This window comes from Leptonychotes weddellii, chromosome X, assembly GCF_054177405.1.
Source record: "Leptonychotes weddellii isolate Sample4059 chromosome X, ASM5417740v2, whole genome shotgun sequence".
Lineage (NCBI taxonomy): Eukaryota > Metazoa > Chordata > Mammalia > Carnivora > Phocidae > Leptonychotes > Leptonychotes weddellii.
The window spans coordinates 92791956-92815174 of NC_138385.1; the positions used below are offsets into that span (position 1 = coordinate 92791956).

A 23219-nucleotide genomic window follows, 5' to 3' on the forward strand; every position below is an offset into this window, starting at 1 on the left:
TTTTTTTTTAAGGTTTCTTTTAGAGACAGTGTGGGTGGGAGGGGCAGAGGGAGAGAGAGAATCTTAAGCAGACTGTCCACTGAGCACAGAGCCCGATGCAGGGCTCGATCCCATGACCCTGAGATCATGACGAGTCTGCTCCTTTTTTTTTCCCCCATGAACAGCCTAGTTTTTCTCTCTATAGCGAAGTCCTCTGAGCTACTTAACCGGTTGATTGTAGATTACTGCTTGGCAGTGCCCAGTCTCCATTAAAACATTACTTGGAAAGTAGACAACATATTTAAATCAATCTATGGTCATTGTAAGTCAGCCTCTATACATCAAATTAGATCATTTGTGAAAGTTTTAAACCAAGTACCAGATATTAGCATTGGTAAGAGATTCCAGTGTGGATTGGAACTGCTTTAGATGTTTTTATACATCCCTATTATTATCTGGATGCTCCCAGGAAGGAAGTTTTGTTTTACGTTAGAAAAGCATTCTGGCAGTCGAAAATGAGCAGGGGAGTGGGAGTAAAAGGCAGAGGTTGTCCATAAGCTTCCAGGCACAGCTTCTGGGATTGCTCATGGATTCACCCAGTTTCTGGCTCTTGGCCAACTGGAAAAAGCTTTGTGATTTCTGTCTAGGTGGGGATACCTGATAGATGGACGTTAAGGACGTTCTCATTATACTGTGTTTCATGGTTTTTGGACTTGTATTTGGCTTTGTGATAATGTGTTAAAATAGTGGGGGAAATAAGCGATTCAAGTAAGGTAACCTCTTCTCTCTGTGTTGGAAAATCCCAGAGGGGATAGGGTGGGCTGAGTAGCAAGTCCTATGAGTCATCCAAATACTGACAGGGGTCAACTTTGAAAATATTTCCAAGGTCCTAATGAACTGAATTTGTTGATGTTGAATGGTTAGTTCCCACAAAAGGCGACTAGCAAGTAGGACCTATCTTGTCTCTGCTGGTGCGGGGAGGCTCGGGGCTGGGAGAGGCCTCCCTGTGTCCAGCTCTGTCATGGCTATGAGAACCAAGGTGGTTGGAGCTGCCGAAGGAAACAGAGTCCCACATGTAGGTAGATGATACTGGAGGTTTTCCTATTTCCTCTCCAGCGCTTACTACAAAGAAACCTTGTTAAATGACATCCGGAGAGCCCGAGAGAAATACCAGGGTGACGAACTGGCAAAGGAGCTGGCTCGGATCAGACTTCGCTTGGACAACACCGAAGTCCTGACCTCGGACATCATCGTTAATTTGCTGCTGTCCTACCGCGACATCCAGGTACGAGCCCCCTTCGCAGAGATGAGTGCATGCGGAGCGCTTCCTTGGCCTGAGGAGTTCATTCCTCACGTGAAGCACTCTTCTGCCCGCCAGATGGTTAGCTAACTGGTTTATGGACAAAAGAGGATTGTGGCTAGGTCATAGGTCCCCTAGCATATCTGTTGTGTGGGTAACATTGGAGGTTTTGTCGCATCAGATGGCCACTCCAGCCAAACCTCATTCACAGTACTGCTCGATAAAAGGAACTTAGAATTTAACAGTTTAGATGCACTTTATGCGAGGCATTGTTTCAAGCTCTTGGCGAATCCCAATTCACTTAATCCTCTTCACAAGTTTATGGGATGTATACTCTGATTATCCCCGTTTTACAAATGAGGCACAGAGAAGTTAAGTAAGTTGTCCAAGGTCACACAGCAGTTAACAGATTCAACTGAGGCAACGTTGTCCTTGCTCTTTACTCCCCGGCTATGCTACTTTCTTTAGGCCTCGGTCACTTTCTTCTTTGTTGAGCACCCCATCCATCAGTGACAGGGAGGGTAGTAGCAGAGGCACATCCGGGACCCATGGTATGCAGAGGTTTACTCTAAAACAAGCATCAGAGCCTCATGAGGAGTGCTTGAGACAGAATTTATGGGATGCGGTACCATGCAGGAAATGGAGTGTTTCCTCCCTCCAAGTTAAATGCTGTCGAGCCATTTGTAAGGATGTCTTGACTTGCTTCCCTTTGGGGGGAACACCGGACAGTGTGCCTTCCATGCAGAATTCTACAAAGCCATACTGGAGGTTGTTGACAACAGGTCTTTAAATCACATTGAGAGAGGCACCCACTTATGACCTGAGCAAAGAAGAATCAACTGCTAAGGAACGCACACCCTGGTGATAAACAGATGCATCTAATTGGCTTTAATAGCAGATGCTATTAGGGATTTTGACAATGATGAAATGATGGCCAGGGGACAAGAGAATGCAAATGACCTGTTTTTGAAGTCTGTCTTCCATTGAACTCCTTCTGTCCTGGCCTTCATGCCTCTCTTCTTTTTATAACCTTCCATTGGTAGGGCTCAGAGGTAAGCCAGAAGCTTCTTGGAATACACTCCCGCCTTTTCTTGAGCAGCAGCATCAAGGTGCAGAGCCACAGAACAGGCGTGGGATCTCAGTGGGCAGTCCTCCTCACTGAACTGTGGCTGGCTGGCAGTGAGTTGGCCAGTCACCCTGATTGGAAGCCTGGCCGAAAGGGTAGCAGATGGCATTGTTCAGAGGGGACCCAGCTGAGTCGAACACAGTAGCAGTTTTTCCCTGGGTAATTATGCAGTTTAGGACCTGCTTCTCAACCAGAGGACGTGTGGCCGGGTCTGAAGACCTTGTTGGTTTTCATGGCTTAGGGGTGAGGGGGAGGTGCTGCTGTCATCTCCCGGCTTCAGGCCCCGGGTGCTGCTTAACCTCCCAGAATACCCAGGCCAGCCCCCACAACCGCGAAGGAGCCAGCCCCAAAGGGTCAGTAGTGCCAAGGTGGAGAAACCCTGGTTTAGATGAATTCAGTTCTTTATGGCAAAATGGGAAGGACCTGGCATGTTTGCTCTCTTCCCATGCTAGGTGACTATAAGATTTTGTGTGTGTTTATATCTCGCTCATTTTATTTTTATTTTATTTTTTTAAGATTTTTTTTATTTATTTTGACAGAGAGACACGGCGAGAGAGGGAACACAAGCAGGGGGAGTGGGAGAGGGAGAAGCAGACTTCCCACTGAGTAGGGAGCCCGATGTGGGGCTCGATCCCAGGACCCTGAGATCATGACCTGAGCCGAAGGCAGACGCTTAACCGACTGAGCCACCCAGGCGCCCATCTTGCTCATTTTAACCCACAGCTCTGCTCATGCTCTTAACTCTTCTGCACTCACGGCGTGGGAGCTTTTTCTGGGCTGCTGGACTTGCTTGCTTGCTTTTGTTGCCTTTGGATTTAACCTCATCCCCTTGATCCTTTTGTGGCCTCCGATAGCAGGGATTCTTGGTCCACCTTCTCTCTCATTCATTTTGGGTTGTTGTTGTGTTTTTGTTTTTGTTTTTGTTTTTAATCTTAATCCTGTTATGTTATAGGCTGTAAGTAACTTCACTAAATGCTGTCTGTAGGGAAACGCTTGTATTTAAATGCTGAGGCAGTCTTAGGTTGATAACCATTCAGAAGAGCCTGAGAAGAGCTGTGGGTCTCCTGTCTTTCTCACCTTGGGACCTCTTGCCAACAGGACTATGACGCCATGGTGAAGCTGGTGGAGACCCTGGAAATGCTGCCTACGTGTGACTTGGCCGACCAGCATAATATTAAATTCCATTATGCATTTGCACTCAACAGGTAAGAGTGAGACCTGCTGCCTGTTAAATTCTTCTTTCATTCAACCCTCACTGAGCCAGATCGGATGCTAAATGCCAAGGTTATGAAAATGGGCAAGGCATCTGGTCTTGGTGTTCATGGATTTTGTCTTTGGAACGTATATTCCAGCCATGAGTTCAGACATGTAACTAAAGCCCTAGAGCTCAGAGCAATAAATGCCTTGATGAGGGTTTGCCCCAAATGCTGTGGAAGTCTAACGGAGGGAGGAAGTCCTTCCACTTGGGGCTTTTAAAGAGGCTTCCCTGGGGTCTTTAGGGCTGGGTTTGGAATTCGTAGTAAGAATTACCTCACATGCAGAAGAGAGTGTGGGATGGGGTGGTGAAAAGGCCATTCTACTTGGCCAGAGCAGAAATGGGAGCTTAGTGTTCTTCATGTGCAGTGGGCCTTCAGGGAACATCCATGGCCTTCAGGGAACATCCAGGGCGATTAGAGTACAGGATGCCCCGGAAGCAAAAGCATGCCCTGAGGCTAAGTGTGGAGGCTGGGACTATGTCTTGAAAGGACCTCATATACATGAATAAGAGGTTGATAGTATCTTGTGGACTGTGGGGGATGTGTTTAAGCAACTGGATGACTGTTGTAGGATAGGAGAAGAGGGTGCTGTTTTCATTTACTAGTATAATCTGAACTTTTGAATACAAATTTCTGGGCTAGATGGAGTTTGTGAGACTTGGAAATTCCTGCCTGGAGACAAGGAGCCTCAAAAGCTTGTGTGCTGGGGGTATTAGGATGCTGTAACAAAGAGACCCGGAATGCAGTGATTTGAGTAAGATGGAAATTGCTCTTTCACCTAACAGTGTAGCAGTGAGTGGGCCAGATGAGTGGCTTAGCACTGCTCCGGGAGTTGTTCAGGGACCTGGTTTCTGACCATTTTGTAGCTCTTGAATTTGTGAAAATGTTATCCCCTTCTAGTTGAAGCTAGGTCACTCCTACTCTGTATTCCAGCCTATGTAAAGGGGGAAAGACTGGAAGTTCAGGACAAGTTCCTTTAAAGCAAGTAGAATTAGCTCGGGGACACTTCTACTCGCATTCCATTGGTGAACGCATAGTCACATGACCCCATGTAGCCAGAAGGGCAGCTGGGAAATGTAGTCTCTACCTGGGCAGCCATGTGCTCATTCAAACTCAGCTACTGTGGATTTGGAGGATAACTAGGAGTTGGCCAGGTTGAACCTCACAAAATCCCAGGTGCCTAAATGTTTTAGTCCTGCAGTCTCCCTTCTTCCCCGGATAAGATACAGGAAGGGGAACACCATTAGGTGAATACGGTGAGAGCCATGCCCAGATAAACTTACTGCTGGGCCTGCCCTCTGCTGGGGCCAGGAATTGGTCATCTTGAATCATAAAACAAAAAACTCTGGGAGGGTATTCAAACTTAGCCTGAGAGCCAGAGAGTTCTGGCACCTCCTCATCAACCTTCCGTGGCCAACATCTTCCACAGGGAATGAATAAAGTGAGTGTAGGAGGTGACCTGAGTGAGAGGACTCTTGTGTCTGGTTTCTCAGAGTCTTGGCTTGGCTTCAGCAGCTGGATCAGGCTACACGTTGTGGGCTTGCCCCTGGCAGCATCTGCAGGACAGCAGATGTGTTCAGGAGCCCATGGCTTCAGGAGGCTCATAACACACATGATGTCACATCTCTCTTTTATAGCGAAGCAAGATGTACACGCAGTAAAATGCATAGATCATAAGTATACAATTCGATGAATTTTGATAAATGGACATACGCTGTAAACAAGGCCCCTATCGCAATATAAAACATGTCTGTCCCCTCACAGTGCTCCTTTGGGCTCCTTTGCAGGCAAGCCCCACCCCTTCATAGGCAACCACTGTTGTCACAGTCTGTCACCATACATGAATTTTTCCTGTCCTGGAACTTCATATAAATGGAGTCACAGAGCGTGTATTCCATCGTGTCTGTTTCCTTCACTCGGCATCACGTTTGTGAGATTCATCCGTGCTGTTGCATGTATCGGTAGCTCCTTGATTCCTGTTGCCCTAGAGTAGTCCATTGTATGGATATACCACAATCAATCTATCCGTTTGTTTGCTGACAAACCTTGGGGCTTGTTTTCAATTTGGGGGTGCTAAAGAACCGTGCTCCTATGAATATTCTTGCGCATGATTTTTGTACACATATGGCACATTTCTGTTGGGTACATAGCATGTGTCCTGCTCTCATAGACACTGGCAAACAGTGATAGGATTTTTATTCTTTTTGAAGGGGAGGTTTCATGGTCTCTATGAAAATGTGCCTGTTCTCTCCCCCACTGGTCTTTAAATTCAGCGTCCCAGGGCAGGGAGCGTCGGGAAGGGCATCTTCATTAAGCCTGGAAAAAAAGGTCCTGTAACTCTGTTAGGCCAAAGTAGTGTGAGCCACTTTTATTTATACATAATCATACTTGATTAACCCTTGATTTATAAGGATTAAATGAGTTACCACTGGTGATGTTCCTGGCAGAATGCCTGGCCCATGATAAGTGCTATAAAAAAATGGTTTGTTAAATAAAAACTAAGAGGGTCATTTAAGTCAGTCACCACTGTGTCTTGTCCCAGACGGAGTAGAGGTAACTGTTGTCAAACAGAACAGTCTGATTGCCATCCACTTGAAGTAATAAAAGAGAAAAACAATTTGTGAAATGGAAAACCAGTATCTAAGGGAAGTGGGTGTGGCAGGATGAAGTGATCCCAAGACCAGTGCGTTTCCAGTTGGGAAGCGGAATGGCCGGGATGCACGCACACCCCGGAACCACCTTGCTCTCTGACGGTGGCTCTTTTCCTTCTGGGCCCCTAGTAGACAGTGGCTCTGTATTATGGGCCAGGCAAGGTGTCAGCATATTCACAGTCGAATTTGGCACTATGTATGGTTTTGAGAAACTGGATGGCATCACCTTGTGTCTATAAAGGGAAATACAGTGATGGACAGATGATTTTCCTGCATTACAGTTGACCTTTAACTCTCAGGAAGTGGAGCAAATCGTGGCCGTAAATTAGTCACTAAAGGTTGACAGTTAATGAGTGATGTTTGAGCCTCAGATGGCAAGGGCTCTCTGTGACTAGGAAAGCTGGCTGGAGCCAGCTAGCTTTTCCTGCTAGCTTCCACTTCAGCTGCATTCAGAAGCGCATTCAAAGCTGCTTCAAGTTTGCTCTGCGCACTTAAACTGCTTGCCACTCGGTGGCATGGAATCCTGTATGAGGAGCTTTCATTTGCTGCTGTTTTTACAGCCAGGACTTTATCAGATACACAGCCAGAAGAACCTGACCAAGGATCCAGGCAGCAGGCAGAAAGATAGTCTGGAAGGAGGAGTACTGGAATCAAAGTGATAGGTTAGGAACAAGACGTGCCTGCACAAAGTAGGAATGTTCTCATATTCTACTCCCTGTGTCTTCGGGGCAAGACTGCCAACTCCAGAGGAAAGTACTCCGTGGGGCCTAGAAATGCGTGCAGGGGCGATAGATGAATGTTACAGAATCCAGCCGGTGCCAGGGAGGCTGCAGTCTTGTTCCAGAACCTACAGTGGTCACCTCTTCCTCAGCCCCTGGGGCTGTCCAGCCACGTCCTTGCTCAGGTGGAGGGACACATGCCCCCAGGAGGGCAGTGTGGGCTCCTTGTCTCTGCCATAACTGCCAGCGTCCTTTTCTTTGTTTCTTCTGTTTATGTTCACTGTTCTCTCTCACCATCTTAATTCATGCATTTATATGACCATTCTTTATTAGGTATTTGTTAAAAGTAGAAAAATGATGACCTTTCCCCACTTGTATAGTGCATTGGTCTCAGGTCACTAAAATCGTGTTGCCAAAGGAGGACCCATGTTTGTGGTGATCATTTTCCTGGCAGTGAAGACAAACACGAATCCTGTGAATTTAAAAGGAGTCACCTGGTCCAAACCCTTCATTTTAGTAGGAAGAAAGAAAGAAAGGCAAGGGCCCAGGATATAACAGCTGATCAGTAAGAGATCTGGAGCCAGAACTCCCCAGCTTTAGCACAGTGCTCTAGATACACTCATCTAATAATGTCACAGCGTCATCTGTGAAACTCTGCCCAGAAAGCTTCCTCTTATTTTCGTTTGCCTGAAGGACAACCAAAGGAGCCCTGGGCCTCTGGGAACTGTAGGGCCACCCTTTTATATGTTCTGCTCTGTCATATATAATGAGAACATTAGATGGTAGCTGAAGATTGAAGCCACTCTCATATACTTTTTATACCAAAAGACCAGTTGCAGTATTTTTCTGAGAAATGGACCATCTCAGTATGTTCTGAGCAGCTGCCTTGCCAATAATACATATTTTCTTTTTGAAAAATATTGACCCAAAGGACTTAAACCACTTCCATCAGTCCTCTCCCCAGCCTCCTTGGGCCTAAGAGATCTTCCTTTTCTATCCAATTCCTGCTTCTGTTCCCTCCCTTTTGTCCCCACATCTTCTGACTTTTGTGTCAGGGAAGGCCTTTGTGCTGAAGAAGACCACGCATGAGGGTTTCCTAAAGTTAACAAGTGATGGAAAAATACAATCACATGGGTTATATGTTACACACACACACACACACACACTCTCTCTCTCTCTCTCTCAAACAATTTGAGAAATTTCAAAACCACTCTGCTATTGACAACCCATGAAACTGTGGACTGCATTGACGTGGAAGAAATGAGGATAATGGTAATTAATGGGATGGGTTTTTTTTTATTGCAATTCCAGTATAGTTAACATACAGTGTAATGTTAGTTTCAGGTGTACAATACAATGATTCCACACTTCCATACATCATCCGGTGCTCATCAGGACAAGTGCCCTCCTTCATCCCCATCACCTATTTCACCCATCCCCCCTACCTCGTCCCCTCTGATAACCAGCAGTTTGTTCTCTAGAGTTAAGAGTGTTTCTTGGGGGGGGCGCCTGGGTGGCTCAGTCGTTAAGCATCTGCCTTCAGCTCAGGTCATGATCCCAGGGTCCTGGGATCGAGCCCCTCATCGGGCTCCCTGCTCTGCAGGAAGCCTGCTTCTCCCTCTTCCACTCCCCCTGCTTACATTCCCTCTCTCCCTGTGTCTCTGTCAAATTAATAAATAAAATCTTTAAAAAAAAAAAAAGTGTTTCTTGGGGCACCTAGGTGGCTCAGTCATTAAGCGTCTGCCTTCGGCTCAGGTCATGATCCCAGGGTCCTGGGATCGAGCCCCGCATCGGGCTCCCTGCTCTGCGGGAAGCCTGCTTCTCCCTCTCCCACCCACCACCCCCCCTCACTGTGTCTCTCTCTGTCAAATAAATAAATAAAATCTTTAAAAAAAAAAGTCTGTTTCTTGGCTTGCCAATCTCTTTTTTTTTTTTTTCCTTTACTCATGAGCCAAATTATGAAAGCAGCCTACGTGTCCATCAATAGATGAATGGATAAAAAAGATGTGGAGTGTATGTGTGTGTAATGGAATATTACTCAGCCATCAGAAAATGAAATCTTGCCATTTGTAGTGACATGGACAGAGCTAGAGAGTATAATGCCAAGTGAAATAAGTCAGTCAAAGACAAATACCATATGATTTCACTCATATGTGGAATGAGATGGTTTTAAGAACTAAATAAGACTATCTTAAATAAAAAATTTAGGACAGTGCCTGGCGCATAGAAGAAGCTGAGTGAATTTGAGTTGTCCTTCTATTTCCTGATGGAGAATCCCAACCACCAGTGTTATATCACCTTTAACGATAGTATTTGAGAAAGGCTTCTTAAGAAGAGCTGGAATCTCGAAGGCCATTTGGAGTAAAATGTGAGATGTAGTGAATAGCTTCTGAGTTCTTCCAAGTAGAAGTTCTTCCAAGTAGAAGTCCATTGATTGAGAAACTTTGCATGAAGTTATGGAAATGGTCCCACATGACCTGGGTCCTTCCTTGCCTCCTGTCCTGTTTGTGGTTCACTGCCCTGTCGCCACTCTCACCTGCCCTCAGTTCTTAAGAGGGCAGGCTGTTCTCCTTGTGGATCTTTCCTCTGTCTGGAGTGTTCATTGCTTGCCAGACTGAATCTGATGATCCTTCAGTGTCTAGCTAAATGTCCCTTTCCTTAGAGGTTGGGGTTGCAGAGAATACCATATCTAAAAACAGTGTCCTTGCTGTTACTCATTCTCATAGCACTTGTTCTTTTCTCTCATAGCACTCCTATTTCTGTGTTACTTTCTAATATTTATCATACCTCCCACTAGACTAAATTTGGGGGGAGCGCTGCAGGAGCCATGGTCTACCCTGTGCCTAAGACCATTGTGCCACCCAGTAGGTATTTTTTTAATGGGTGAGTGAATGAATGAATGAATGACTCTGTGATCTGCCGTGGTCTACAGTTGGAAGAGATCCATATGGTGATATCTGGGTTCTTACAGTTAAGGGCTTGGTATAGTAGAAGGCAAATTTATTGAATTTTTCTTTATATGTGTGAAAACAAAAATATATAAGTCCTATATATTTAATGTATGCAGAAAACTATAAAAGCAGAATTACTGGTAATACCACCATCAAAGTAGGGCTTGTCCCAGAGCAGGCAATCCAGAAAGTGAAGGGCTGCATAAGCTAGGTCAGGGTCAGCAGCAATGGGTGTTTTCCTAGTGTGGGATCCCAGGTGTCAGTGAAAGTGGGATATGATACGAACTCAGAGGGGAATTAGTCGGTATCACCAAGGAAATCTATGCCGCCTTAATGTTGGTGACTTGTATGTTAAGGTAGGGTAACTGCTATAACAAGTAGCATGACAATTTCAGTGACCTAACATAATGAAATTATGTTAATTTCATAATTCTTTTCACTTATGCGTCATTCCAGTGTGGATGTATCGTGCTTAGCCAGTCTCTTCTCCAGGTGATTGACAATCCACTCTCCTCCCATCTTGATGCTCCATACTCTCTTCGATTCTCAGCTCTCCTTTCAGCTGGATGATAAAAAAGAGAGACCATGGTGAATTGCCAGGGATGGGGTGTGTGCGTGTGCGTGTGTGTGTGTGTGTGTGTGTATGGTAACAGCTTTGCTGAGACATAATTCACATACCATACAATTCACCCATTTAAAGAGTACAAACCAGTGGTTTTAGTATATTCAGAGTTGTGTAACCATCACAGTCAATTTTAGAATATTTTCATCATTCCTCCCCCCAGAACCCTGAACCCATTACCAGCCACTGCTCCCTATTTTCTCCCTAACTCCCCTCCCCAGCCCTCAACAACCACAATTCTACTTTGGCAATCCATTAGCAGTCACTCCGTATTCCCCACCTCACTGGCTGGCCCTAGGAAACCACTCATCTGTTTTTTGTCTCTGGATTTGCCTATTCTGGACACTTCATATGAATGGAATCCTATAATAGGGGAGCTTTTCTGGCTGGCTTCTTTCACTTAGCATACGTTTTCAGGGTTCATTCATGTTGCAGCGTGTGTCAGTACTAAATTTCTGTAGCTGAATAACATTCGATTGTACTTATATAACCCATTTTATTTATTCATTTGTCAGGCGATGGACTTTTGGGTTGTTTCCACTTTTTGACTCTACCCGGGAGGTTTGTCTGAGCCTGGTCAGGAAGTGATGTTCGTTACTTGATGGCCTATTTCACTGGACAAAATTCAGTCTCGTGGCCCAACCTAACTGCAAGGGAAGTTGGGAAATGTGTTCTGGCTGAGGGCCCAGGAAAAAAAAAAAAAAATGGGTTTTAGTGAACACATCCTAGTCTCTACAGCAACTTGCAAATAAGGGGTAGAGTTGAAGTGGATCCATCCACGTGGAGATCCTTGAGAGTGCGTCGTCAGAACCAAGAGTGCAGGCAGGAATACTCCTCATCTCCTGTTGCTTTTGTGAAAAGCCAGCCTCAGAAGTGCCCAGCTCCTCATCAGGGCCTACCGGTTCACTGTAAAGCCCAGCCTTTATAGATGTTGCTTGGTGGTCCCAGGGGACTAGAAAAGGTTGCGATGACGGGGGCAGGGATGGGATGATTTAATAGTGGTTCTGCCCTGATACATAACTAGGACCTGTTTGTAGAGTCAGAAAACAACCATTCTGCTTCATGTGTTTCTTTGGCTCTGGGCATTATCCACGCTCAAACACAGGTTGCCTCTAACTGTTCCTTTCTCCTTATGTAAATATGAGGCATCTGGCCAGACTAAGGCACCTGCTTCCTTGTGGCAGGTGTGTATCTGTCAAGATCCAATCAGGAAACAGAAATCTCTCTCAGTATTTAAAATAGAGGAAATTGACTATATGGAATTGGTTACACGGGTGATGGAAGAGCTGAGTAGCCACACAGGGAACTGAGGCCCCTCAGAATTAACATCAGCAAGAGGCTGCTACCATCCCTCCTTTGGCTGAAGGGACACAGGAAAGAGGTGATGTGATCAGAACCTAGGAGCCAGGATCCCTTGAAACCATTACAAGCCAGCTTATTGGCAGGTAGGTCTACAGAAGAGACGCAGCTATGGCTAGAGCCACCACCCAAAACACACCAAAAACGGGAGAATGTGCTCTGGCTACTTTGTTCTTGCCCTCCAGATACCTGTCCACCATGGTCTTCCATTGGCTGCTCATGGCTGGCAATCAGGTCTGGGAGCCTGGGAAGCAGCCTGGAGGAGCCCACTCCCCTGGGACGCAGAGCAAAGCAGGTGGCAGAGGAATGTATCTGAAGGCAGAGAGCGGTGACTGGCCCAGCAGGACACTTAACTTTTGGAAACCCTGATCAGTTTCTACATATTTTTAAAACCACCTTTATTAAGGTATAAGGGAAAACTGACATACAATAAGATGCACCCATTTAAAGTGCTCAGTTTGATGACTTTAGCCAAATAAATACACCCGTGTAACTACCACCGTGATTAAGAGACAGAAGGTTCTATCCCTCAGAGCTCCCTTTTGCACTTTTTTGTCACCCCCGCCCCCTTCATGCCCTTCCAGCCCCAGTTTGGATAATGGCGATTGACCCATATTCCAGGTCACTGATCCTTTCTTTCAGAGTGTCCAGATCTGATGTTAGGACCTTTCAGTGCCATTTTTTTTAAAATTTCAGTTTTAAGATTTCCATTTGTTTTTTGAGATTTTCCATTTCTCTCCCAAAATACCTTAATTCTTCACCCATACGTGTTATGTATGTATAAACAGTATATTTATAATAGTTGTAAGTTCTTGTCTGTCAGTTTTAGTAACAGTCATTTCTGGTTCAGGTTCTATTTTTTATCCTGATTATGGGCCACATTTTCTTCTATGCACATCTCATAATTTTATTGTATTCTAGACATTTTATCTAAAAGAACCGAGGAGACTGAAGTATAATTTGTTTTATTATCCTGAATAACTGAGCCCTTTCTTAGGTCTGGCAGTTAGCATATATGACTGATTTTTTTGTGTTTCTCCTAGAGAATGGCTGGGTTGACCCTGGACTCCGTTAACTCCTCTCTCTGCGACCTTTCTGGTCTTGTCAGTATCTGAGCAAGGAGGATTTGGGGTTGCTGTTCCTCATGTCTTTGGATTCCGTTTTTGCAGGGACCCACGTCTGAGTGCTCTGATAACGTATGTGGTATCTTTCTACTTTGAGCCTCTCCTGTACCGTGGCTTTCTTGGCAAAATATAGGGGGCGAGTGTGCTGCAAGAGAATTCTAACACAAAAGGCTTTTGCTTGGGGACCCTTCCAGATGCCATTCTGTCCCATCAGCCCATGCTGTTGTCCAAAACTTTGCTGATTTACTCCTTGTCCCTGTGAAGTTTCTCTATCAAAGACTCGCTCTTCCATTTGTCAGTACCTAGAGCAGGCCTCCCAGCGTGGAAGCTGTCGTGGCTCTTTGCTCACCTCTGAGAGGCTCTTTGTTCTTTGGAATGAGTTAATCAGGAAGTTCTTCCTCCCCTCCGGCATAGTTTATGTATTGTCTGGGCTTGGACTGTTGCCGTGGGAGTGGAAGGACTTTCTCAGTCTTCTAATTGGAAACAGGCATCTCTTAAATGGTTTTTGATGGGCCACCTAAGACAGCGTTGGTCCTAGAAAGGGCTCTGGTCTAGTGAGACGTTTTGTTTGTTAATTCTGAGTGCTTGCTTTGGAGAAAGATTTTTTGGAACTCTGTCTCCCACCCTGTGAACTTTCTCTTAAAGACACATGATATAGGAAAGACGGACAGGCAGACAGGATGCTTAGTGACCGATGAAAGCCCTGGCACACTGTAGCTCACAGTCGCCTTGTGAGGTAAGCAAAGTCAACCATACTTTGCACATGAAGAACTGAGGCACAGAAAGGGTAAGCAACTTGCTCGAAACTCAAACAGGTAGTAAATGGTATGAAAATAACCAGAATCTAGCTGTAAAGATTCCCAATCCAGTGTTGTGGTTTTTTGTTTTTTTACTCTGTGTATCTTACTGCATAAATAATAAATACATTTATATATTTTTGTGAAAAACGGGGGTCGAATGTTTAAAGCAATTGTCCCTTACAATTCTATTCTCTAATTCCACCTGTGTTCCAGAAGTAATCTCTCTCACCACTTTGGTGTATAGCCTTTCAGTTTTCTGTGCATTTACATACTCTTTACTATGTCACAATGCAGGGTTTCTAAAATACACGACCATATAGGAGATGCTCTGTCATTGTCTGTGTTCACTTGGCAGTCAGTGGATGAAGATCTTTTCATGTTTGGTCATCCATTTAACAGACATTTGTTGAGCAGCTACTGTGTGCTAGACCGAGTTCTAATCCCTGGGGCATAGCAGTAAACAGACCAGACAGAAAAATTCCTCCCTCTTGGAGCTTACATTCTTAAGTGGAGAGAGATGATAGAAACTAAGTAAAATTAAAACAGGTTAGGGTGATAGGCTGGTGGGGCAGATTATAGTTATAAGCTGAGTGTTCAGAGAAGACTGGACTTAGGAGAGAGTGACATAAAAAAAAAAATGAGAAAGAGATGAGGAAGCATACCGTGTAAATGTATTGGGGAAGAACATTCCAGAAGGTTCCAGGGAAGAACATGGAACAGCAGGGAAGTTTGTGCAGCTGGAGCAGGGTAGGTGACAGGGGGTGGATAGTGAAATAACCGGGAGCCAGATCTTCTAGAATCTTGCAGGCCACTAAAAGAAAATAGGCATTTGCTCTGAGATGGGAGCCAGACCCTGGAAGGGTGTTTTGTTTTTTTTTGTTTTTGAGATATAATTGATATATAAGATTTTACTAGTTTCAGGTGTATAATGCTCTGATATACGTACGTTTTGTGTAATGATCACCACAGTAAGTCTAGTTAACATCCATCCCCACACATAATTAGAAATATTTTTCTTGTTATAAGAACTTTTAAGATCTCTCTTAGGAACTTTTTTTTAAAGTAGGCTCTGTGCCCAACATGGGGCTTGAACTCATGATCCTGAGATCAAGAATCACATGCTCTACCGATTGAGCCAGCCAGATACCCCATGGAACTTTCGAATCTAGAATACAGTACTAACTACGGTCACCATGCTGTGTATTACATCCCCAAGACTCGTGTATTTTATAACTGAAAGTTTATACCTTTCGACCCATTTCAGCCACCCCCCACCCCTGGCAGCGACCAGTCTGTCCTCTGTATCTGGGAGCTTGATTTGGTTTGGTTGGGTTGCTTTTTTAGGTTCTACATATAAGTGAAATCATACAGTGTTTATCTTTCTCTGACTTATTTCACTTAGCATAATGCCCTCAAGATCCACCCATGTTGCAAATGGCACGATTCCTTTCTTTTTAGGACTGAATAATATTCGGTTGTATATGTATACCTCATTGTTTATCCATATTCATCCACTGATGGACACTTGGGTTGCTTGCAGGTCTTGGCTGTTGTAAATAATGCTGCAGCAAACATGGGAATACAGATATCTTTTATATGAGTGTTTTTGTTTCCTGTAGATAAATACTCAGAAGTGGGATTGCTGGATCATATGGTAGTTCTATTTTGATTTTTTTCCAAAAATCTCCATATTGTTTTCCACAGTGGCTGCACCAATTTGCATTCTCATCCAACAGTGCACGAGGGTTCCCTTTTCTCCACATCCTCACCAACACTTGTTATCTCTTGGGGTTGTTTTTTTTTTTTTTATCTTAGCCATTCTAACAAGTGTGAGGTGATGTTTCAATGTGATTTTGAATTGCATTTTCCTGATGATGAGTGATGTTGAGCATCTTTTCCTGTGTCTTTTGGCCATGTTTATGCCTTCTTTGGAAAAATGTTTATTCAGCTCCTCTGCCCATTTTTTAAATCAGACCTTTTTTTTTGCTAATGAGTTGTATGAGTTCTTTATATATCTTGGATATTAACTCCTTATCAGATATATGATTTGCATAGAGAGTTTTGAGTAGTAGAATGACATGGTCTGACTTAGTGTTTAGCAGGATCACTCTGCTGTGTGGGGAATAGATTGTAGAGGGGTGAGGGTGGAAGCAGGAAATGATGGTTACTTGGACCAGGGTAGTAATGGTGGGGGTCATGAGGAGCAGGCTATTTTTGGATATGGCTGAAAATAAAGAATTTTTTGATTGAATAAAAAATGTTAGAGAAATGAGGCGTGACTCCAAAGTGTTTGGCATGAAAAACAGGAGGAGTGGACTGAGCATTATTAAATAAAGTGGAGAAGAACAGCTTTGATAGGACAATCAACAGTTGAGTTTTGGACACATCAAGTTTGAGGTATTAGACATGCAGGTGGGATGCTAGGAAGGCAGGTGTATATGTAAACCTGGAGTTTAGGGGAGAGCTCTGGGCTGGAGATAGGAATTTGGGAGTCATCAGAATATGGATGGTTTGAAAAAGCAGGACCCTAGATGATACCACCAAGGGATCTAGTGTAGTTACTGATAAAGAGGCAAGGTCCAGGGGTTGTGCTAAGGACACTCCAGTGTTAAAAGACTGGGGAGATGAAGAGAAGCCAGAAAATTAGACTAAAGTAGAAAGAAAATCAGGAGTGTGTGATGTCCTGCAAGCCAAATGAGAGTGATCCCAAGGAGGAAGGAGTACTCAACTCTCAAGTGCCACCGGTAGGTCAGATATGACAAGGGCTGAGAAGTGGTCAGTGCATTCAGCAGTGACGCAGACCTACTGAATCAGAATATCCAGGATAAGGCACACTGATGCCTGGATCCCATCTCCAGACAATGATTTAATTGGTCTCAAGTGCAACCTCAAGGCAAAGGTTTTTAAAGTTTCCGAGGTGATTCTAATATGCAAGCCAAGGTTGCAACCCCCATTGTCTTAATTCCTATCTATCTCTTAATGTGTGAAATGGCTTTATTGTCAGAAACATGTTGCCAGACTGATTAAACATGGGAGTTTTTATCTATAGACTTGTTCATGTATACTTTGGGATCTGAAAATGATAAACAGATCTGAAAACTGATGATTAACCACTAAAGGGATAAGCTATTTAGCACCTGTCCTAAAGTGGCTTTTAAGCTGAAAATTGCTTTGCTTTTAATTTTTGCAAATGTTTGTTTTTGGGGTTGGTTTTTATATATCCTAAGAAGACCTTTTGGTTTGAGTAACAAGGGTAAGTTTCAAGTTAATGGAAAAAATTCAAGGGAAATGTTGCTGTAAATGGTCCAAAGGAAACCAAACAAACGAACCCGAACCCGGATCAGTAATGAAGCATTTAAAAGTGTTAAGTACATTCTTTTCAGAATCCCGAATATTTCACACCTCAAAAGTTGGCTCATAACAGATGGAGAAATTTTGTACCTCATTAAAGTTTTAATCTTTTGCATTTTCCTGCCACAGACCGTAGAAATTATTTAAATGCTCCAGTAAATTTGAATTGGGTTGGTGTCTGTTGGCTCTTAAAAATGAGAAGGTATCATGGGTGGGCTGTTCATTAAGAGATCTGGTTTGCAGGCTGGTAGAATTGGATTCTATGGACAAAGAGAGTAGAGATCAAATATGTGAGAACAAGACTAAGGTAGAAAATAGAAAAAGTTAGAGTTGTAGTACAGGCTTAATTATTGCAGCCTTCCAGAAGAATGCCAAGTGTCTAGATTAGCACTTCTCAACCCGGTTTGGGTTCCACAGAGAATTAAACCCTAATGCCCTAAGGCATCCATTGTATCAATTGAATGAACTCTCTTATGCATCCAGAATGGGGCTACCTAAGTCCCATACTTGGGAGAAGGGAGAAAATAGTCACTCAGATAATCAAATAATTTTCTCTAGGGCTTAATGCGCTAGCAGATCCCCAGTTGAGAAAAGCTGTTTGAGGTACTAATCTGTCTCTCGAATGATGCAGTAGTTTTATGAGGTACAGGTCCTTCAGAAAGAAAACATAAAAGAGCCTGCTGTAAAATTGCCAAGAAATTAAAAAGAATAATCTCTTTATTCATTTATTAGAATAGTTACTGGTAAAACATGCACAGGAACACCTTGTACAAATCCCAGCAATGATTTTTTTTTGAACAATCTAATGTGTATCCTTCCAGGCATTGTCTCTGCACACAAACTGTATGTGAATAGTGTTGAGTGCAAAGAATAGGATTGTGCTGTTCATTTTGTTCAGGAATTTTCTCCATGAACTTTATGGAAATTCTTCTATATAATTACATACAGACTTGCCTCTTTCTAAGGGTTGCATGATACTCCATAGTTTGGTTGTTACGAAATATGTTTTACCATTCATATGTTAAAGGACATTTGGGTTATCTGCAGGTTTTCATTGTTAGGGGCAAAACCGTAATAAACATCTTTGTTCAAAACTTCTTGAAGATAGATAAGAGTTTTTCTAAATTACAGATTCTAGAAGTGGAATTGTTGAGTCGGGATGGACTTCTTCAAACACAGCCGAAAGTAGGAAATAATGTAGTGAACCCCCATGTAACCCTTCTCCACTTCAATAATTACCCCTGCATGTCATTTTTGTTTCCTGCTCACCCCACCCACTCCCTCGTACCCTAACACCAGATGCATTATGCAGCCAAGACCTGCCATTTTATCCACAGAGATTTCAGTGTTGTCTGAGGGACACTTTTACAAAACAGAGTCACGATTGTGTTATACCTCAAGATGAGCAATAATTCCTCAGTATGAGTGTTGACATTTTCCAGTTACCTCTCTGACTTTAGTTTTATGTTTACAGTGGGTTTGTTTGAGTCATGGTCCAGACAAGGTCTATACATAGCATTTGGTTGATAAGACGCTTGTCTTTTTGGGTATAGAGGTTTCCCCTTCATCATTTTAATACAGTTGATATGTTTTAATCCTTTATAGTTATTGTTCTTCCTAACGCTCACATTGTCCCCTCTTTGGCCCAAAACGGATTCTTGTTGGTTCCTGAGTCTTTTTCATATGAGCTTAGTAGCTTCTTTGTGTCTTTGTATTAAGATGTTCCAGGATCATGTTAGACCTATCTGGAGTCAGCCATTCCTCCACGGAGTCCTGGTTCCGTGTAGTGAGACATGGTATTTATAGACCCCGATCAGGGCTTGGGGGTTCTCATTGCTGCTGAGTTGGTCATTGTTTTGGTCCTTTTCAGTAGACAGAGCTAGGGAAACCACTTGGTGAATTCATAGTGATGTTCCAATTCAAACTTAGGACCGTAGGATTTTTAATGAATTTCTTGGATTTTATTTATCTCTTATGCGTATCTCTGGTTCCTAATGATACTAACCTCATTATTTCGTTGTATTCTGCACTACAAATATGTAATATTTTCAAAATACCAGTACCATTATTTTCACTAACAATATGATTATTGGAAACTATTTAAGATTTCTTGGCATTTATATTTTCTCCTTAGGTTATATCCTCTTAAGAAACTATGGTCAAATTGCTGTGTTTTAAAAAACATGTGAATTAGTTTCTCTTTGGTGGGTAAGCCGTCAGCCACATGCAGAGGTTCATTTGTTTTGCTGCAGCCACAAACTCAAATGGTATTTATTGGCAAATGGTGTTTTTAGGGAACACTTAAAATTGTTTTACTTCATTTTCTTTTATAATTGTGTAAAAAACTTCCGTAGTTTCAGTCAAATTACAAAAAGTGAATTTCTTTTCCTGTCCCATTCATCCTGTTTTCTCCCTCCACCTGTTGGTGGGCACTTCCATTACCTTTGGGTTTATCCTTTCATTTTGAAAAAATAAAAGTAGGTACATATCTCTATTCACATCCCCCCCCCTTGCTTAAATAAAAAGGTAGGTTTCTGTGCACAGTATTGAATACATAGCCTTCTCGTCTTAATAATATATTCTAGAGATCGCTCCATAGCAGTACTATATAGAAATTACTTCTTTTTACAGGTGTTTAATTTTTTATATTATAAAATGAACATCATTAGCCATAGTTGATTTCCTCAGTCTCCACCACTGCTGGGCATTTGCTTCCATACCTTCACAGGAAGACATAATATTTCACAGTCACAAACTCAGGTTTTTTGTGGCAAAGATTATTTTAACAACGGTCTGAGGAATCCACTACCTGTGTGGAAAATGAAAATTTTTACCATATAATCTAATAAGAGAGAAGACTGATATATGAATATAGAAATAATTTTCAAAATTTTCTTTTCTGGTGGATATAACATGAGACTGGAAAACAGGGATTGCTAGGGTCTTGGCCCATTTGAGGACGGCAAGGCATCACAGATCAAGAAATAAATTTCTCTTGGCTTTCTGAATTTGCAGGCCCTGCTGCTTTTCCAGAAGAATCTTTTGTCAAACTGTGTGATCATCACGATTCAGGCTTAGCTTCTGAAACCCTTGCTGTTCATCTAGATACAGGAGGCTGCCGTGTTATTTTTTCTCTTTGCGGACACATCTGTCTGCATTTGCTTTCATCCACAGTCTAGGTCTCATTGAGAGAAGGGACCAAGGAGGGACTGTGACAGTGTGCGATTTTGTGGTGTGGGTCTGAAGCAGTTATATTTGAACATGAAAAAATGAGTTAGATTTTGTTTCCTGCTAAAGCACAGCATCCTTTTACCAGCCCTTCACAGAACAAGCACATATATACTCCCGCGTCTTAATTCAGACATGTGTGATCTTACCACACAAATCTTTCAGGAGAAACAATGCAGGCGACCGCGAGAAGGCTCTGCAGATCATGCTCCAGGTTCTGCAGAGCTGTGACCACCCGGCCCCCGACATGTTCTGCCTGTGTGGGAGGATCTACAAGGACATCTTCTTGGATTCAGACTGCAAAGATGACACCAGCCGAGACAACGCCATTGAGTGGTAAACCCTCCATCCTAGTCAGTAGCATGAACATCTCTGCAAAGAACAGAATTGCAGAGGCTAAGGATCCAGGTCTTGTCCCTATCAATGTATCTGCCTGCCTGCCTGTCTGCCGGCAGTGGGGGGAAAAAAGGCGTAAATGTGGTTTGGGAATTTCCAGATGCCTTTTTCTGAAAGGAAACCATTAGAAACAGGTTTTTGTAGTGGTGACATTCTTCCCACAAGTTCACTCATTTATAGGGGCAGGAAGGAGAATCAGCATGCTCCTTCCCTGCTACTCCTTCCAGAATTTTGTTCTACCACCATCAGGGCATTATCTTCTGAGTGAGCTGTTCATTCCTTCCTTCCTTCATTCATTTAACAAATGTTGATTGAAGGTTTACTGTATGCTGGTGCCACAACCCGGAGGGGGAAGCTTGCTGGGCATGTTCAGGATGGTGAGGCATAAGTGAGGGGAGAGAGGCAGGAAAGGGGAGAGGAGAAGACCCTTGGACTCTGAGCGAGATGATATAACATTGGAGTGCCCTGAGCAGAGCAGTGACGAGATCCAATGTGTCTTTCACCAGCGTGCTCTCACTGTTATGCAAAGAATACATTTCCAGGGGCTGTATCAGCTATCATTTGCTGCATAACAAACAAGTCCAAAACTTAGTGGCTTAAGAGAGTGATTTATAGTTTTTCATGATTCTCTGGATTGGCCAGGCCGCTCCTCGGCTGGTTCCACTCCTAACGTGCTGGGCTCACTCCTAAAATTGAAGTCAGCTGAAGGCTCAGCAGGGCTGGAAGGTCCAAGATGGCCTCACACCGGTTTGGCAGCTGGTGCTGGATGTTGGTGGTGCACTTCCGTTCTCTGCCTGTGGTTCTAATCCTGGCCAACCAGCTTTCTTACATGGTGGGCAGCATTCTTAGAGAGTAAAGGTGGAAGCTGCAAAAGCCTCTGAGGCTTCAGCTCCAGAGCTCCCAGGAGGTCAGTTCTGCCACATGCTCTTTGTCACATCACAAGCAAATCGCATGGTTAGCCCAAATTCAAGGGGGTGGAGAACTGGACTCCAGCCACGGGTGGGAGAAATGACAAAGTCACATGTGTAGTGGGATGAGGAGGATGTGTGGCTATTAAATAACCTAGCACAGGGGCAAGGGCAGAAGTAGGGAACAGCTAGGAGATGACTGCAGTAATTCAGGGAAGAGCTGGTGGTAGCTTGAGCCAGGGTGGTGGTGATGAAAATGAGGAGACGTCAGAAGCTAGACATGTCAGTTGAAGGTGGAGCCAACAGCTTAACTCATCCATTTCTGTCACAGGAGCTCTTGACATGACTGCTCCGCCCTCAGTTCTAACTGCCTCCCCTTTCCCTCTCCTCCTCTAGCTCTGTCCGGCTCTGTCCAGCTCTATCCTCTCCCCTCTTCTCACCATCCACTCTTTTCCCTGGTGATCCCCGTCACTCTCACACCTTGCAACCATTAGCCTATCTCCAACCCAAACTGTGTCCTGAGCTTTGGCCCCACATCACCCCCTCTTTGTTTCACTGAAGGTGGTGCTGCTCTTTAAGATGCAGTGTATCCAAGGCTAACGTCCTCTTCTCTCCACATGGGATGGCTTCCAGTGCCTTGCTTTCTTACTACCATTCTTTGGCCTCCTACACTTAGACTTTTTGTGAATGTTTGATAACTCACTCACTCACCTCGCTGCACGGTCAGGTCCCAATTTAGCCCTTCTCCGCATCTTCCCTCACTCTCATCTCCTCCACCCTGGGTTGGTGCCTTTTTTTTTTTTTTTTTACTTTCTTGCCACGAATGTTCTCACAATATCCCAAGTAGGCTCTCTTTTTAGTGTCTCTAAAGTCAATCCTTCATAGATTGAACCACCATTCCTTATTCCTCCTAAAGCTCAAAGACCCACTGTGGCTCTCCATTCCCCATTAAAAAAAATTCAGACTCTTAGATCACCATTCTAGGTGCTCAGCAGACTTTCTCCAACCCACCCTGAGCCCCAGTTCCCACTACCTGATCTATGTCCAACTGAACTGAAGTTTCCTGGGAGTTCCGCAGGCTCCCATCTCTGCTCCTGCCTTTTTCTGTGTTGGGTGTTTCCTTTCTGAGTCACTGCCACTGTATGCCTGTTCATCTTCATGCCATATCTTAGGCTTCTGGGGGGGGCCCACATATCTTCTGTGAGTCCCTCTAGACTTGTATTTGTGTGGTTTCAGGATACTTACCACACTCAGGTTTGTATTTTCCCTAATTTCACTAATTGTGTGTGGGGATCTTAGTACCTCCACCATAGTATAGTTTTGTGGAGGGCAGGGACCCCGTTTTATTCTTAGTAAATCCCCAGTGGCACCTGATGCACTCTTGTGCTAGGAGTCACTCAGGGTGTTGAAGGGAAGTTAATGTTGGGTAGGGCCAAAATAGGAAGCTGT

The 23219-nt window shown here is 43.8% G+C and overlaps 1 protein-coding gene across 1 annotated transcript in view; it reads left to right on the plus strand.

Moving 5' to 3' along the window:
- MAP3K15 (mitogen-activated protein kinase kinase kinase 15) overlaps positions 1 to 23219 on the plus strand; it is a 119145-nt gene that overhangs the window by 43353 nt on the left and 52573 nt on the right. Inside the window, exons 5-7 of the mRNA XM_081809065.1 lie at positions 1096 to 1264; positions 3504 to 3610; positions 20632 to 20802. Coding sequence (XP_081665191.1) covers positions 1096 to 1264; positions 3504 to 3610; positions 20632 to 20802 — 447 coding nt within the window. The remainder of the gene's footprint in view (positions 1 to 1095; positions 1265 to 3503; positions 3611 to 20631; positions 20803 to 23219) is intronic.